Source organism: Oryctolagus cuniculus, chromosome 10 (genome assembly GCF_964237555.1).
Source record: "Oryctolagus cuniculus chromosome 10, mOryCun1.1, whole genome shotgun sequence".
In the NCBI taxonomy this organism is placed as follows: domain Eukaryota; kingdom Metazoa; phylum Chordata; class Mammalia; order Lagomorpha; family Leporidae; genus Oryctolagus; species Oryctolagus cuniculus.
In genome coordinates, this window is record NC_091441.1 from 102324118 (window position 1) to 102341189 (window position 17072).

The 17072-nt window shown below is 49.2% G+C and overlaps 1 protein-coding gene across 3 annotated transcripts; it reads left to right on the forward strand.

Annotated features, from left to right (window-relative positions):
• The first annotated feature begins 887 nt into the window (after positions 1-887).
• Positions 888-7386, forward strand: CCR1 (chemokine (C-C motif) receptor 1). 3 transcript variants are annotated; one of them, XM_070049810.1, is made up of 3 exons: positions 888-1218; positions 2358-2924; positions 5125-7386. In XM_070049810.1, the coding sequence occupies exon 3, from the start codon at positions 5136-5138 to the stop codon at positions 6189-6191; it is 1056 nt and encodes a 351-aa protein (XP_069905911.1). In that variant the 5' UTR covers positions 888-1218; positions 2358-2924; positions 5125-5135; the 3' UTR covers positions 6192-7386. The 3 variants fall into 3 exon arrangements, with proteins under 3 accessions (XP_069905911.1, XP_008258699.1, NP_001164595.1); XM_008260477.4 differs by lacking the exon at positions 2358-2924 and having other exon boundaries at positions 895-1218; NM_001171124.1 differs by lacking the exons at positions 888-1218; positions 2358-2924 and having other exon boundaries at positions 5136-6191.
• The last annotated feature ends 9686 nt before the right edge of the window (positions 7387-17072 follow it).

Genomic DNA, 17072 nt, shown 5'->3' on the forward strand with positions numbered 1-17072 from the left:
ATTGGCAGGTCCTATAGCCTCTGCTCTCTGGAAACTGATCTTCCAGCAAAGTAGCCAGGTCCATGTCATCTCCCCACTTACTTATTTGGGGACAGCAGTTGCCTACTGAGCGACCTGGTCCAAAATCTTCATTTTGCAGGTGAGCAAACCAAGCCATGAAGGGAAGGGACGAGTGAGATCTGCAAAGCATATTTCCATTGTGAGTTCTGTGACCCTGTGAGGGAGGTTAGGAGTGTCCCCAGCTGACAGCGGACACAATCCCGGGGCAGAGTAGGTGGGGAGAGTCACGGTCAGCGTCACTTATTGGGTAACTTTCCTTGTGCCAGGCAGCCGAGCTTTTTCACAAGTTGGCTCCCTACTCCTGCTCTGACGCCAAAGGTTCAGTGTTCTCCTTTGACAGCGTGAGAACCAAGACTCAGAGTGGTAGGATGATCCGCCTGTGCTATAGTAGAGATCTGAGATTTGAACTTGGCTCATGTTTGACCATTGCATAAAATAGGAGCAGGGGATGAGACTGAAAGGCCGAAACCACCGCATAGTCCCGTGTTCCACTCGTGCTGGTGGTTCCTGGAGGGGAAACCATCCTGTAGGGGGCTGGGGAGCAGAGGCAAGAGCAGTGAACAGCTGGAGCTGGCGGAGGTAGAGGACAGCAATGTGAAGCTACCGCCTTGCTCAGGCCACGGTCAGTCCCACAGTTTTGAGGAACAAAACTCAGGGTTCTGCTTTAGAATGCTTCATCTGCAATCTTAAAAAAAAAAGCTACTCACTGACCACAAGAAATGCCCTGCCTCCACCCCGCACAGACGCAGGCTGGCCTTCAATTGCTCCACAAGTGCTGGGAACACTCACCCTCACTCACCTCACCCCACTCAACTCCACCCAGCCCCACCCTCCCCGATTCCCTTAAGGCAGAGCCCCTAGGGAGAACACTCGAAGTACTCGAAGCAGAGTGAGCAGAGAAAACCTTGCTGTGAACTTGCCCTCCAGGAACTGGCCACTGGTGGGCGTTGTGGCCATTCATGGGCACCCAACCCTACAAAAAGAAGAACTTTGTCTCTTCTTGTCTTTCTGAAAGACTATAAAGCCGGAGTCAATCTCCACTACCACACAGGAAGCTGAATATTTCCTACTGGGTCAGGACCTTGAACTCTGAATGCCTAAAGACTCTAAAAAGCCCCGGAAACAAAGACTTTGTGGACAAAATCCCTTGGAACCAGAGTAAGTGACACTTGTCTTTTCTGTCTTGTTTACTGTTGAGGGCCATCTGGTTTAACGACAGGCAATCAGTTGGGAGGTCCTAAAAGGGGAGAGGAAATTCTTTGGGGATCAGGCAAATGTCTAAGGAGCCCACTGATGCACCTGCAAGGCCATTTGATTGTCTAGCAATATGGAGAATGGGTGCATTTGGAAGGCTGGGGCTCAGATGTAAAGTGGTTTTTTGCTAAACAGGACGTTCTCTTGAATGATTGTTGTTGACTGATTATGAGCATCAATATGAAGAGACGAGAGGCACTTTTGGTGCACGTTATTTAAGTGGAAATTATTTGGCAAATGACCAAGTGTGGCATACAAAGTAATTGTGTCAAGACAGAAACAGTGATAAGAAAAGGCATGGCAGATGCTGGGATGATTTGATACTGAACCAGTGAGGGAGGTTAGAATCAGGGATCCTCGTCATCAGAACTTCTGTGGTCTTTAGAGGAGGTAGGTGTCCCAGGCAGCGAGCCAGTGCATCCGCTCTGCTCCATGAAAACAAAGACGTAGGGCAGACTTGTGTTATGAAGGGGGGGAGGGGCCGCGCGGGCATGGCAGCCGCTTGTAGATATTTCCCACAGCAGCTCCTCCTCTGGGAGTGTCAGAGGGTGCAGGTTTTTGAAGAACTGGAAACTTTGTAGAAGTTTGCCACCAGGCTAGGTGCCATTCATAGACCCTTTTGTTCCAATACCAACTAGCAGTACAGCTCAGGCTGTGGGGCCTGGGCAGGGACGTGCTGGTAAATGAGTGACAATGGACTAGCCTGAGAAAAGATCCCTGGTTTGCAACGTTGGCCCATGTCCGTAGTATAGATTCTTCCGCTGCATTCAATTTCAAGCTAGCAACGTGATGAACGGGCAACAGGGAAGAAACGCACACAACTGGCTCTTCCCAACCAGCCAGCCAGCCAGCATACCACTGGCCGTGGTCTTCTGCCATCACAGGCTGCCCCAAGACCCTGCCTGGAAGACAGACACTAGTGCTGCCAGGCTCCGGGGCTACTGCCGACCACTGTGCGATGACCTTGGGGCAGACCTCCACAGTAGACGACAGCAGAGCTGGCAGATCAGTTGGCAGCATGACCCCTCAATTTTTCTCCCAAGGCTCCACACCGGGGCGTCTCCCTTTAGGAGCAACTTAGCCTGGAGACATTCATTGCATGGCGCCTGACAAGTTCTGCAAATAGCAGACGGAGCGGGAGCTGAGACACTACAGAGGAGACGTTCAGAGAGGCACCCCTGGCAACGTGGATCCCACTCGCCTGCACCGCGGCCATCATTCTGGGTCCATGAGGCTGCCTTTGCGCCTGCTGCATTTTGTGTTTCCCTCGCTGTGCGCTGACCGAGAAGCGCTGACCGCTGATCTGAGCGGCCCGTCTTCGCAGCTTCTCCACACAGAGGCTGATGGGGCCGCGGCCAGTCCCGGAGATGGAGGAGCGAGTCGCAGGGATGGAGTTGGCGGACAGTGAGAGCCCCCTGCACTTCCCACCCAGCCAGAACATCTCCCCTCCCAGCCAGGGTGCCCAACCCCTCCCATGGGCCTCAATTTCCCAGACTTGGAGAAATGTGAACGTTGTGAGCTGTGAGCATTTGTTAAGAAAGTAGAAGGAAGAGCAGCAGAGACTCAGGCTCAAGACAGGAATTAGGAAGCCGGCGCCAGCTCCCTTACTGGTTGGTATTTGGGTCAAATCAATTCAGGTGGGTAACAACCTACCAAAAAACTCCATTGAAGTTATCTTTTTATTTATTTTAAATATATTTTAATTGACACATAATAACTTACATATTTATAAGGTCAGTGTGACATTCCAATACAGGTGTAATGGTCAGATTTCTATCACCTCAGATGTAACAACTGTTACTTTGTGTTAGGAGCATTCAAAATCTTCCCTACTAGGTTTTTGATATATTCCATTAATTCTTGTCAATCCTTATCCTACTGTGCTAAATGGCACTGCAAGTTATTCTAGCCAGCTGCACCTCTGCACCTGCCCACAGCCTCTCTCCATCCTCCCTTCCCCCACGCCCTCCCCAGGCTCTGCTAACCAGCCCTATACGCTCTACTTCCGGGAGGTCAACTTGTGACCAACAGTTCAAACTGTCATTCACAAGAAGGGATTGTCATTGTCACCAGGTCTAGATGATCTGTAAGGAGACCTAGCAGGGGCAGTGCAGAGGTGGATGGGGACAGTCACTAGGGTAGAATTGTAGTCTAGAACATGCTGGCGATGCCAGGCCTCAGAGACAGGCCACTGTGGAGGAGGAGGCCCCTTAACACTCACTCAGGGCCCATTGAGTGCCAGGGTGCGGGTAGGGGGAGCGCTGTTCTCACAGGGAACCTCACAGCAGAGGAGGGATGGAGGCCCAGTGTAGGAGCTCACACAGCTGCTGGGCTACAGCAATGCCCATGCCTGCTTTGGGAGAGGCATCTTAGGAGGCCATTGGAACGGATTCCAAAGCTGCACTACATCGCAATGTGTCAGTGGTTCTCTTTGGTTTTGGTTTTGTTTCCAGGCAGTTCTGGGTAAAAATACCCAAGAGCTTCTTTCGGAGAAATGTAGCTTTCCTCTGGTGACCATGAGACAGCACTGCTCAGGGCTGTTCTGAGTCCTCCCTCCCGAGCTCCAGGTTTCTCTTTCTCACCAAGTCACCGCTCTTCTGGCCCACGCTTCCCTCTGAAGTCTTTGGGTTCTCCCGGGAGGTCTGCAAAGCCACCCGGAGACCGATCTGTGCCTGGAGGAGTGGGCCGGGCTGAGCCCATTCATTCCAGTGCCTTCCAGGTTCCCATTGACCAAGGGATGGGGTTGGCCACTGAGGATCTCCCTGTGGCGGCCCAGTTCGCCTTGGGATAGACTCATTTCTGCATCGTGGGACATCCTTGGTCCAGATCTTGTGACAGCTGCTCCCCAAATGTCCACACACTTTCCAGTGCTCCCAGGGTCTGCCCTGGCTGCGACCTTTTTCAACCTAAAAGCTATGGAGGTCTGGCTGTAGTAGGGGGTTCTTCCTCAGCCAGGACTGTTTTCCTTCCTGGAGACCTCCTGTGGGCTCTGCAGGGCAAAGCCATGGCCCTGTGATTAGGAGCAGGAAAGCAGAGTGGTTTCAGGGCTGGGCATACCTAGGTTTGAGCTCCAGCCCTTGCTCTCATCATGTGTGTGTCTTCAGGAGCATTTCCTACCATCTCCAGACCTCTGTGGAACTACCTCTAAGATGGGAACAGTCATGCACCCTCCATTAGCACTAAGAGACCTGGCCATGGGGAGGTGTTTTGGTTATGAATTGCTGGGTAAGGTCTACCCTGTCTGGCTCTCCCACCCCCTGAACAACACCAGTGCCCGAGTGGCTGAATGATGTGTACACTCAGTTGTTTATCGTGGCCCCTCCTGTTAAGCTGTAGCTTCCATGAGGACTGAGAGGACCTGGGTGTCCCTCGCTCACCACTCCATCTCCAGGGCCTGGCACACAGTAGGCACTCAACTTTGTCAAGGGGTTGACAAGCTGTAACCTGTGTTTTTTTTTAAAAAAGAGATTTATTTGAAAGGCAGAGTTACAGAGAGGGAGAAAGAGAGAGAGGGAGAGGGGTCTTCCATCTGCTGGTTCACTCCCCAAATGGCCACAACAGCTGGAAGCCGGAGCTGGGCTAATCCAAAGCCAGGAGCTTCCTCCGGGTCTCCCACACTAGTGCAGGGACCCAAGGAGTTGGGCCATCTACTGTCTTCCCAGGCCATTAGCAGACAGCTGGATCAGAAGAGGAGCAGTCAGGACTCAAACAGGCGCCAATGTGGGATGCCGGCACTGCAGGCGGCAGCCCCGAGAACCCACTGCCTTTACCAGCAAAGTAAACACAGACACTGTTTTCCTTTGCTCATAGGAGAGGCCAGGATGGAGACATCAGCCACCACCACGGACTATGATACGACCACAGAGTATGACTATGAGGACACGACCCCGTGCCAGAAGGTGGCTGTGAGGGCCTTTGGGGCCCAACTGCTGCCCCCTTTGTACTCCCTGGTGTTTGTCATTGGCCTGGTCGGCAACGTCCTGGTGGTCTTGGTCCTCATGAAATACAAGAGACTCCGGAGCATGACCAGCATCTACCTCCTCAACCTGGCCATTTCCGACCTCCTCTTCCTCTTCACGCTGCCCTTCTGGATCGACTACCGGCTAAAGGATGACTGGGTCTTCGGCGATGTCCTGTGCAAGTTCCTCTCCGGGCTGTATTACGTCGGCTTGTACAGCGAGGTCTTCTTCATCATCCTGCTCACCATCGACAGGTACCTGGCCATCGTGCACGCCGTGTTCGCCCTGCGCGCCCGGACAGTCAGCTTCGGCATCGTCACCAGCATCGTCACCTGGGCCCTCACCATCCTGGCTGCCATCCCGGGCTTCCGCTTTTCCAAGACGCAGTGGGAGTTCACTCATTACACCTGCAGCCTTCACTTCCCTCACGAGAGCCTGAGACAGTGGAAGCAGTTCCAGGCTCTGAAACTGAACATCCTAGGGCTTGTTCTGCCCCTGCTGGTCATGGTCGTCTGCTACACGGGAATTATCCAGATCCTGCTCAGACGACCGAATGAGAAGAAGTCCAGGGCCGTGCGGCTGATTTTTGTCATCATGCTCATCTTCTTTCTGTTTTGGACCCCCTATAACCTGACGCTGTTGGTCTCCGCTTTCCAAGACTCCCTGTTCACCAATCAGTGTGAGCAGAGCAAGCAGCTGGACCTGGCCATACAAGTGACGGAGGTGATCGCCTACACTCACTGCTGCGTCAACCCCGTGATCTACGTCTTTGTTGGGGAGAGGTTCCAGAAGTACCTGCGCCAGCTCTTCCACACGTACCTGGCTAAATGGCTCCCCTTCCTCTCCACGGAGAGGCTGGAGAGGGCCAGCTCCGTATCTCCCTCCACAGCGGAGCACGAGCTCTCTGCTGGGTTCTGACTCGGACCCCTGGAGGCAGATCCAGGCCCCAGCACCCATGAGCTGCCAGGCGTGCTATGATGGGCAGAGGGAGGAGACAGCAGGGCTCTCCCAGTGGATCCTGAGGCCTGGCCTGGGATATAACCCCAGCCCTCTGCGGCCAAAGGGGCTTCAACGTGTCCTCAGTGGAATCGCCTTTGGGGCTTCAGCTTTTCCGTGAACTTCTCGCTGGTGGCAAGGAGATGAGTGAGCAAAGCAGCACATCCCAGAGACTGGGACAAAAGGGCTTGGCCCCAAACAGGGATTCCGATTGGTGAGCGTCGGCGTTTGTGAACCAAGCCACTGCAGCTCCTGTTCCCATCCCCTACCTCCACCACTCTTGAACTTGAAATAGTGATTTCTGCAGTTGACGCTGCTCTGGGTCCTGGGGCCGATCAGTAGCCCACAACTGTCTCCTCCCACCCTCACTTCACCCCAACTGTTTGACTCTTGGAAACCCTGAGAGCTTAGGGCTTAGTATGGAAGAAGTTGACGGGTAGTGGGAAATTTTAGCATGGAACTGCTTTTGGCGGTGGAACTGAACACCTGGGGAGAATTTTTATATCCCCTGAAATCAGTGTAGGTAGTAGACTGATACACACCATCCAAATAACCTGCTGTGCCTCTTGAGATAGCTGTGGAGGGGAGGAACCTGTCATTTTTAAGATCAGATCTCTGCTCCCTTGACCCTGTCAGCCAGCTGTGGCCTGCTACACAGGCCGGTGGTGGTTGGGGTTGGGGTGGGGGGGACCGTCTATAGGAACACACCTGTTCTTGCAGGAGTGGGGGAGCTGTCTATCTTGGCATCGAGGTGGAGAGGACCCTTACTTTCAGGTCGCTGTTTTCCCCAAGGACTTCGACCTTTCTTTATCCCATCTTTGTTTCTCCTTCCCTCACACATGTATGTCTTTAAAAATAATTTTTCCAGCAACAACAATTGTTTCTAACAAAGCTTTAAAGCACAAAGCAAAACACCTCAGTGACCAGCATCGTCCACAATCCCTCCACCTACAGGCGCCGTCCATTACTGCATGTGTCGTCTTTGAGTCTGTTTTTCTCTTGTGCATATTTATAGTTGTAACAAAGATGGACCTCCATTGTACTCATAGTTGTGTTGTTTTTAATTAGCGTGTTGTTGATCACCTTCCGAAGTCAATAAATTATTCAAAAGCATTGATTTTGATGGCTGTGTTAAAGTCTGTGGCCGGGATGCACCTTCACGGGCTCTACCCACTTCCCCTTCATTGCTTGAACAAAACAGCTCAACCCAGCCATTGTGACTAAAGTCCTGCTCAGTCCAAGCAGCTCTTTGAGCCCCGGGGACACTGATGCATGGGAAATATTCTTGTAGAATGCTCAGCTCAGTAAGACAGAGAGGTATGCGGTGTCTTGGGAGCCTGGGCCTGGGTGGAGGCTGGAGCCTTTTGATTAAATGATTTAGTTCATTAACATTTGATGTAATATTGGTGTTAATGGTTATATATATACTACCTTGTAATTTGTTTTCTTTCTTTTTTTTTTTAATTTTTGACAGGCAGAGTGGACAGTGAGAGAGAGAGACAGAGAGAAAGGTCTTCCTTTTGCCATTGGTTCACCCTCCAATGGCCGCCATGGCTGGCGCACTGCGGCCGGCGCACCACGCTGATCCGATGGCAGGAGCCAGGTGCTTCTCCTGGTCTCCCATGCAGGTGCAGGGCCCAAGCACCTGGGCCATCCTCCACTGCACTCCCTGGCAGAGAGCTGGCCTGGAAGAGGAGCAACCGGGACAGAATACAGCACCCCGACCGGGACTAGAACCTGGTGTACCGGCGCCGCAAGGTGGAGGATTAGCCTAGTGAACCGCGGTGCCAGCCGTAATTTGTTTTCTGTTTGTCTTATTTGTATTTTATTTTCTCTCTTTCCTTGACTTGTTTTGGTTATTCAAAGCATATCTAATATTCCACTTCAGTCCACATATTTACTTTTTGCTTTTCCTCTTTAAATTATTATTATTTCATAGTTTCTCTAGGGATATCCTATCATTTCATATAAATGTAAGAACTTCCTCTCATGCTGATATTACTGCTTTTTAATCTATTTTTATCTACATTATAGAAACTCCCATAAGACAGTCTTGTTATTGTTTTTGTTTTAAATAGACAATTCTGAACAAAGACATTAAGAGTAGCAAAAAAGATAATCTTTGATATTCACCCAAGCTTTTATCTGGTGTCAACTTACTTTAGCCCAAATAGCTTCTTTTGGTATATCTTGAATATCAGCCTGTTGCCAAAAAAAATGTATTCATTTTCCTTTATTTGAAGATATCTTTATTCTAGCCCTCATCTTTAAAGACCTTTTTTAAAAAACAACTCGGAGCATTCTGAGCTGAGTATTTTCTTTCACCCCCAATATGAGGTCATTCTGCCGCCTCGGTGCAGCTGTTTCTGACAGGTTAGCAGTCACTTGCGTCATTTACTCCCTACCAGATGGGTAACTTTTTCCCTCTGGCTGCCTACAATATTGTTTTATACTTCATTTTTAGCACCTTCACCTTTATTTGTGTTTATTCCTGGGGTTCATGAGACTTACTGAATTTTTTAAAAAGATATGTTTATTTATTTATTTGAAAGTCAGAGTTACACACAGAGAGAAGGAGAGGCAGAGAGGTCTTCCATCCGCTGGCTCACTCTACAGTTGGCCGCGACAGCTGGATCTGTGCCGATCCGAAGCCAGGAGCCAGGAGCTTCTTCCGGGTCTCCCGTGCAGGTGCAGGGGCCCAAGGACTTGGGCCATCTTTTACTGCTTTCCCACGCAATATCAGAGAGTGAGATCTGAAGTGGAGCAGCCGGGACTCGAACCAGCACCCATTTGGGATGCCAGAATTGCAGGCGGCGACTTTACCCACTACGCCACAGCGCTGGCCCCCACTTACTGCATTTTTAAGTTGATTTTACACAATATGAAAAATTTAGGTATTTATCTCTTCAAATAGGTTTTTTCCTCCTCAGTTCTCTCTCCCCATCTTCCAGTTATACTTTAAGATACCTTAATGTGGTTTCAGATTTCCCTGTATAAATCCCCTTTCCTTGTGGACATTAAGATCATACGTTTTTCCAGTTATTTGCATTTGAGCTTGTGGGCTTTTCTTTTATTGCCTCAACTGTTAAGATTCTCCAGTGAATCAACAATTTCAGATACCAAACTTAGCAGTTCTACAATTTCCATTGATGCTTTTTATACAGTTTCTATGTTCTCTGCTGAGAGTTCACCTCTGTTGAATCACTGCCATTTAATTCTTTAAGTCCTTGATTATAGGACTTGATTGAAAGTCCTTCTTTAACTCCAGCCTCCCAGTCTGTTCTACTTACTACTTTCTAAAAAGTATGGATAACATTGTTCAGCTTTTTCATGTAAATTACTTTTGACTGCGTGCTAAGTGTGATGGATGGTACATGATAGGGAGTCTGGACTACAACTGTCCTTTTTCTTTCTTTCTTTCTTTTTTTTTTTTTTTTTTTGACAGGCAGATTGGACAGTGACAGAGACAGAGAGAAAGGTCTTCCTTTTTTTCTGTTGGTTCACTCCCCAGTGGCTGCTGTGGCCAGCGCACCGCGCTGATCCGAAGCCAGGATCCAGGTGCTTCTCCTGGTCTCCCATGGGGTGCAGGGCCCAAGGACTCGGGCCATCCTCCACTGCACTCCCTGGCCACAGCAGAGAGCTGGTCTGGAAGAGGAGCAACCGGGACAGAATCCTGCGCCCCAACCAGGACTAGAACCCGGGGTGCTGGCACCTCAGGTAGAGGATTAGCCTAGTGAGCCGCGGCGCCAGCACAACTGTCCTTTAAGAAGTCCTTAGTGCCATTCTGTGAGGCCTGCTAAGCTATTTGGGGAGTCCCTTTGTCCCTGTCACACTCATCGGTTTATTCTTTTTTTTTTTTTTAGATTTATTTATGTATTTGAAAGGCAGTGATACAGAGAAGGTGAGACAGAAAGAGGGTTTTCATCTGCTGGTTCACACTCCAAGTGGCAAAACAGCCGTAGCTGTGCCGATCCGGAGCCAGGAGCCAGGAGCTTGTTCCAGGTCTCCTGAGTGGGTGCAGGGGCCCAAGCACTTGGCCATCTTTCATTGCTTTCCCAGACCATTAGCAGGGAGCTGGATCAGAAGTGGAGCAGCCAGGACTCAAACTGGTGCCCATATGGGATGCAGGTGCCACAGGCAGAGGCTTAACTACTACATCACAGTGCTGGTCCTGTTGGTTTGTTCTCTTTAATGGGGGGGGGCAGGTGTGGGTGGGAACAGCGAGCAGAGACGGTGAATTGTTGACTGACCACAGACAGGCCAACCCAAAATTTCCATATGACTTTTGTTCACTCCCCAAAGCATTTTTTTTTCTTGGCACTTAATTGAGGAAATCCCAAATTTATTTGAAGGTCAATCAGGTGAGACATTTTAAGCAAACTGCCAAAACGGAAAACACTGTAATGGCTGAGAATCCTACCTGCTTAGATACTAACATATGAGGAATCATGAACTATAAGGATGTCATACCAAAAAATAAACACGCAACCAAAAATAAAGATGAAGACAAAGGTGCCGAAGGGTCGACGCTCCTAACATAGGAATCAGTCCTACAAGTCAGGGGAAAACCAGTAAAACCCCTCTGTACTCAATTATCTTACAAAATAAACGAAGATGCAAACAGGTCACAGAATAAGTGCAACAGCCATTAACATAAAAATATCATAATAGTAAACAAAGGAATGTCAATTAAAATACTTCTTCTGCCTATTAAAAATGATCAAGAGATTTTATTTTATTCATTGAAACAGCCCATGTGGGTAAGGATGTGGCAACATAGCCACTGTCGTGCATTTCGGGTGAGAATATAAGTTAGTGTGCAAGGGAGCCAGGGTGCCGGCGCAGGGGCTGGGACCTGGCGCTGGAGCAGGAGGCCTGAGAGAGGCAGAGTTTGGGCCTCCTGCTCAGGAGGTGATGCCCAAGGGCACGGAGCACAGGCGTTCGAGGTGTTCACGAGCAGGGAGCCCTGGTAACGCTTCGGCATCTCTCCAAGCCCCACTTTTCCTGCTGCTAGAATGGGGTACTTCAGATAAGGAGGGCAGTGAGGACCAGGACTGAAGGTCTTGTCAAGCAGTGACAGCCGTCGCCATGGACATGGTGCCCACGCGTGGACGCCTGAGTGCCCTGCTGGTCACAAACGCCCCAGGCCTCTGCCGCTTCCCACCTGTAGCAGTGTGGAGAAAGCTGTGTGGATGCCACAGGGCTCCCAACAAGGCCTTACTAACACTTCTTGCAAGCCTCTGGATCTGGGGTTTGACACCCGCCACCCATATCGGAGCGCCTGGTCAAGTCCCCTGGCCGCTCTGCTTCCAATCCAGCTTGCTGACAATGTGACCCTATGTGAGAGTGGTGATGGGTCCCTGCCATCCACTTCGGAGACCCAGATGGAGATCCTGGCTCCTGGCTTTGGCCTGTGCTAGCCCTGGCTTTTGTGGGCATTTGGAGAGTGAACCAGTGAGTGGAATCTCTTCCTCTAGCTCTATGATTATAGGTCTATGTCTATGTCTATGTCTATGTCTATGTCTATGTCTATCTCTCTCTCTATCTCTCCCTTTCAAATAAAATGAAACTTTGAAAGCATCTGCTCCAAGGCTATCCCCAAATGCGATTTGATTTGATCACAGAATTTTTCTGAAAAAAATGATGGGGTGCCTTTATTTGCATCGGTGCCATACTCTAGCTATTTCTTCGCATGACCCCTCTGCCCAAGGCACCTTCAGGAAGCTGTGGCCTTTCACACTTGACATCACTGCAGTGCATGACAAGTCGGCGGTTTTGCCGCTCTTAGCATTCACTGAAGGAGTTCTTGATTCCCGAGAGGGTGAAAAAAAAAAAAAAAAAAGAGGGGGAAGTTAGTCGTAAAACTTAATTTTTGAATATGTGTCTTTGCGAAATTGCAGAAGTGCAAACAGCTTTGTACTTCTCCTCTTTGTCAAAATTTGCTTTTCTTCATCCTCAGCAGGAAGCAGGGAGGGGAGGTGACCCACGAGTCCGTGTGGTGGGCTAGGATGTCGCCAGCAGCTGTGTGCCAGCAGAGTCAGACTCCCCAGGGACCAGCAGGCTTTGACGGCAGTGAATAAAATAGACCGTCTGTTCCTGTATTTATGTGTGTGCGTGTGTGTGCATATCTTTTGTATATCGAGAGCAAAGAAGAGGAAGAAGCAGAAAAATACAGTAATCCCCAAAGGACTAGAGAGATTAAGTGATTGCCAGAGTCAATCGTAGCAGCTCACACAAACACTGAGTGCGTGATCTCTTCCTAACTCAGTAAAAAGTTGCATTAACTTGGCTCCTTGAAATTAGACCTGGTTGGCATATTTATAACAGGAAAGTTGGGGGGAACCCCACAAATTAGGGCTTACTGTTTGAGAGAGGTTGGTAAACACTCCGTAGGACCCACTGTTCAGGGTATGGTCATTAAGTGCAATATTAATACTACAGAAGCACAGTTCATAATAAACCTGTGCGTGTCAGAAAGGTGCAGCCAGACCCCCACACCCTACACAAAAATGAACTCAGAATGAGTCACTGAGTCATACAAGAGCTACACAATTAAACTTTTAGAAGAAGATTTTGGCCGGCACCGTGGCTCACTAGGCTAATCCTCCGCCTTGCAGCGCCGGCACACCGGGTTCTAGTCCCGGTCGGGGCTCCGGATTCTGTCCCGGTTGCCCCTCTTCCAGTCCAGCTCTCTGCTGTGGCCAGGGAGTGCAGTGGAGGATGGCCCAGGTGCTTGGGCCCTGCACCCCATGGGAGACCAGGAGAAGCACCTGGCTCCCGGCTTCGGATCAGCGCAGTGCGCCGGCCACAGTAGCCACTGGGGGTTGAACCAACGGCAAAAAGGAAGACCTTTCTCTGTCTCTCTCTCTCACTGTCCACTTTGCCTGTCAAAAAAAAAAAAAAAAAAAAAAAAGAAAATTTTACATTAGTAAACTTTCAGGACTTAGGTAGACAAAGATTTCTTCTATACAACACCAAAAGCATCGTTCATAAATTTAAGAAATTGATATAATGCACCTCATCAAAACTCAAAACTTTACCCTTCAGAAAGCACCATTAGGTCAGGCGTGGTTATGGTGTAGCAGATTAAGTGCCCGGGATGGCAGCATCCCATATGGATGGCAGCTTGTGTCCTGGCTGCTCCATTTTCCAATCCAGCTCCTTGCTAATGCGCCTGGGAAAGCAGCAGAGGATGGCCACGTGCATGGGCCAGCACCCATGTGGGAGACCTCGATGGAGTTCTGGGCTCCCTGCTTTGGCTCGGCCCAGCCCTGGCTATTGCAGCCATTTGGGGAGTGAACCAGCAAATAAAAGATCTCTCTCTATCTCCCTCTCCCCCACCCCCCTCTCTCTAACCCACCCCCTGTAACTCTACCTTTCAAATCTTTGGAAAAAAAGCCACAATTAAAAAATGAAATGACAAGAAATAGAATGGAAGAAAATATTTGTAAAACACATAATGTCATAAAAGACTTGGATTAAGAATTTATAGAGTTCATACAATTCAATAGTACTAAAACAACTCAATCAAAATAGGCAAAAAGCACACAAACACTTCACCAAAGAAGATTAATGACTAGTAAAGTAGGAAAATATGCTCAATATCATTAGTCATTAGGGAGATGGAATTATGAATTAAAAATGCAATAAGGTGCCATTTCCCATCTACTAGAATGGCTATCATAAATAAGACTCACAACAGTAACTCCCACCATTCAGTGTCACTCTGGCTCCTGACTCCAGCCTCTGTGAGACAGCCCTTGGGAGGCTGCCAGTGATGGCTCAAGTGATTGGGTCACTGTCACCCACGTGGGAGACCTGGATCAAGTTCCTGGCCTCCACAATATATAGGGAGTGAACCAGCAAATGGAACTTTGGTCTGTCTCTCTGCCTCTCATATGAATTTTTAAAATGATTAAAAGGGCACCAGGAAACTTGGTGAGACAGTGTGGGCAAGAAATGTCCTTATGAAAGCCTGCTAAGATGCAAAAATTGTGCATAGATGTAAAAAAAAAAATCTGCACCAAAATAAGCATGTTGCAATTCCGTTTTCCCATGCACTTTGTTTTTGGGATCCCCTCCTAGAAGTTGAATCATTGCAGCATAACCAAGAGGGTCTTACAATGGGCCCGTCTATGGAGGACATAGCAGTGTGCCAAGCACTAACACTGGAGAACACAGCCGTGAGCCAGCCGTGGCCCTCCATCAGGTAGCTGGGCAGCAGACAAAACAGCCCATTAGAGTGTGAGGGGCTAAGTGCCGTGATAGGAGAGGGATGGGGGCTTCCTGTAAGTTGAGCTCTGAAGGTTACCGGGAGTGGAGCCAAGGTTTCAGGAGAAAGGCCGGGCTGCAGGACCCGAGGAATCAAGCAGCAGACTCTTGGTCCCCCACTGGGGCTGGCGGGGGGGTGGGGGGGGTGGGGGGGTGGGGGGTGGGGGGGGGTGGGTGCTCAGTTCTGGGTTTCCCCTTTTCCAGGATCTATGGCCCTGGCCTTTCTGAGCACCGCCCCCTGCCTCCAGGCTCCTACACAGCCGGTGGCCAGACAAAGCAGCCACCCAAGTGCCACCCTCACAGGAACTGCAGTGACCTAAACGGATCGTTCAGCCGCTCTTGGATCTGAAAATACCCCTGGGAAAGTGCGTACACACCACTCCCGTGCTGGGAATTGATTTTTTTTAATTTTCTAAATGATTTCTAGAATAGTTTCAGATTTACAGAAAACTTGCAAAGCTAGTACTAGCAGGTCCCATACCTAATATTAACTCTGTACATTTGTCACAGTTAATAAGACAGTATTAACTACATGATTATGAACTATAGCCACATTTCCTTCAGATTTCTTCGCTTTTTCCCTGGTTTGTTTTCTGTATCTAGGATGAACACTCCAGATTTGCTCTCTTAGACATTTCAAGACTACAACACACAGCTATTATTAACGATCATCACCGCATTGTACTTTAGGTCTGTAGAATTTATTCAAATTATAATGAGCAGTTTGGGTTCGTTGGCTTTCTTTTTAAACCATGACCCCAGAAAGGGTCAAGGACACCATCTAGTAGCTGCTGAATGAGTAAGCCAACTTTCATGCCCAGCCCTCCACTCCCCCACCTGCTCCGCGTGAGAAACCAGGGTTCTTTTTACACCGCTGGGACCTGCACATTTCCACCATCGCCGGGCTCTGGGGAGAGCTCATGTCACAAAGCTGGCCCTGACGCAGGGACGCTTGGAGCCTCCTTGGGAAGTCCCAGAACTCTCGGGAAATGAGTCTTGGAAAAAGACTTAGTTTTTCTTTGTGAAGCAGGCTCAGAGTCGCCCCACGGAGGACTCTAACGTCCACAAGGGCACATTTGTTCCCGCCAGGTGGTAGGGACTGAAACGCCAGGGTCGCATGAACACGTATTCTTGTTTAATACCATGTCTTCTTGGACTAGTGCAAGTCTTAGCTGAGGGCACGGCTCCCTCTTCCTCTTCCTGTGGAACTCATCACAGAACTTACTTTGTGACAGGTGAACTCCCTCGCAGATGGTCTGATATGACCTTGGCCAAACAAGACTCGAGTTATTTATGGCTGATAAATAAGGAACTCACTGGGGGGCTTTTTAAAAAATACAAATGACTAAGTGATGGAGTCATTATTTAAGGTATTTTCAGAGGAAAACCTTGTTTCCTGTATTTCGAATTAGAGTTCTACTGCCATCTGAGTTTACAGTTGTGTGTTGTTTGGAACCCTGTCCTCGCCCGATGAAAAGGAACACAGCCTGACGGTTCTCTAGGAATCCCTCTCCTTGGAGTGATTCAGTAGATTAGCTGTGAAAACAGTAAAAACTGCAAAGCAATTAAGTGTGAAGTAACCAGCGTGAGACGCTGGTGTGCTGATGTGTCCACGGCCAGTGGTGCTATGAGTTGTTTTAATATTAATACCATTCTATTTGAGCAGGCTGTACTCCCTGCCTTGCCAGAGGCCCCATCTCTCTCTCTGTTGTCTATAACCATGTGTACGGCCCCTGTGGTAGACCCTAGAGGGCACAACTGCTGTGCTGTGCTAACTGGTCTTGCCCTCTGCCTGAAGACAGGCAACCACAAGGACTCATTTTCTGCCCAAGTGAAGGCTTTGTGGTAGGTAGAGTCATGGTTTCCCCCCAAATCCCCAGGGGCTCGTCACTGGCACCTGTTAGCTTACATAGCTCGAGAGAGTTTTCAGGTAGGATGAAATCAAGAACCCGGAGAAGGAGATGTTATCCTGGGGCCTTAAATGCAATCACAAGGATCTAGGGGAAGGGAGAGGGAGATGTGGCCACCGAAAAGGAAAAGGCGATGGGGCAAGAAAAGCAGACATTACAGGGATGCAGCCGCAATCCAAGGACTGCTGTCAACCAAGAGCGACTGAAAAGCCAAGAACAGCTTTGCCTCTGGGATCTGCAGCACCTCTGTTCTAGCTGCCTCAGGTTTCTTTCGACTTTTGACCTCCATAACTACAAGAGAATAAATGTGTGTTGTTGTAAACCACCAGGCTGGGGTTGATTTGTTAGAACAGTCACAGGGAACTAACATGTGCAGCGTGGTCACCCTTCTGTCCTCAGCTGGTCATCCATAAGTTAGAAGCTGCTACTTCTCCCTTTTCTATCTGGGCACTTGAACCCAAGGCGTCCCCATGATATGCAATATTTTTAATATTTTAAAATTTATTTCAAGAATTTCTTGGCAACTCTTGAGATAGATGTTGCAAGAGCAGGTCGCCCCAGTGGAAGGATCAGGCCATCAAGGAGAGAGGCGCCTTTCTCTGAAGGGAGGAAGGAACCTCCA

What these genes read in the sequence shown, in the direction of transcription:
- CCR1 (XM_070049810.1), top strand. Translation starts at nt 5,136, where the DNA reads ATGGAGACATCAGCCACCACCACGGACTATGATACGACCACAGAGTAT.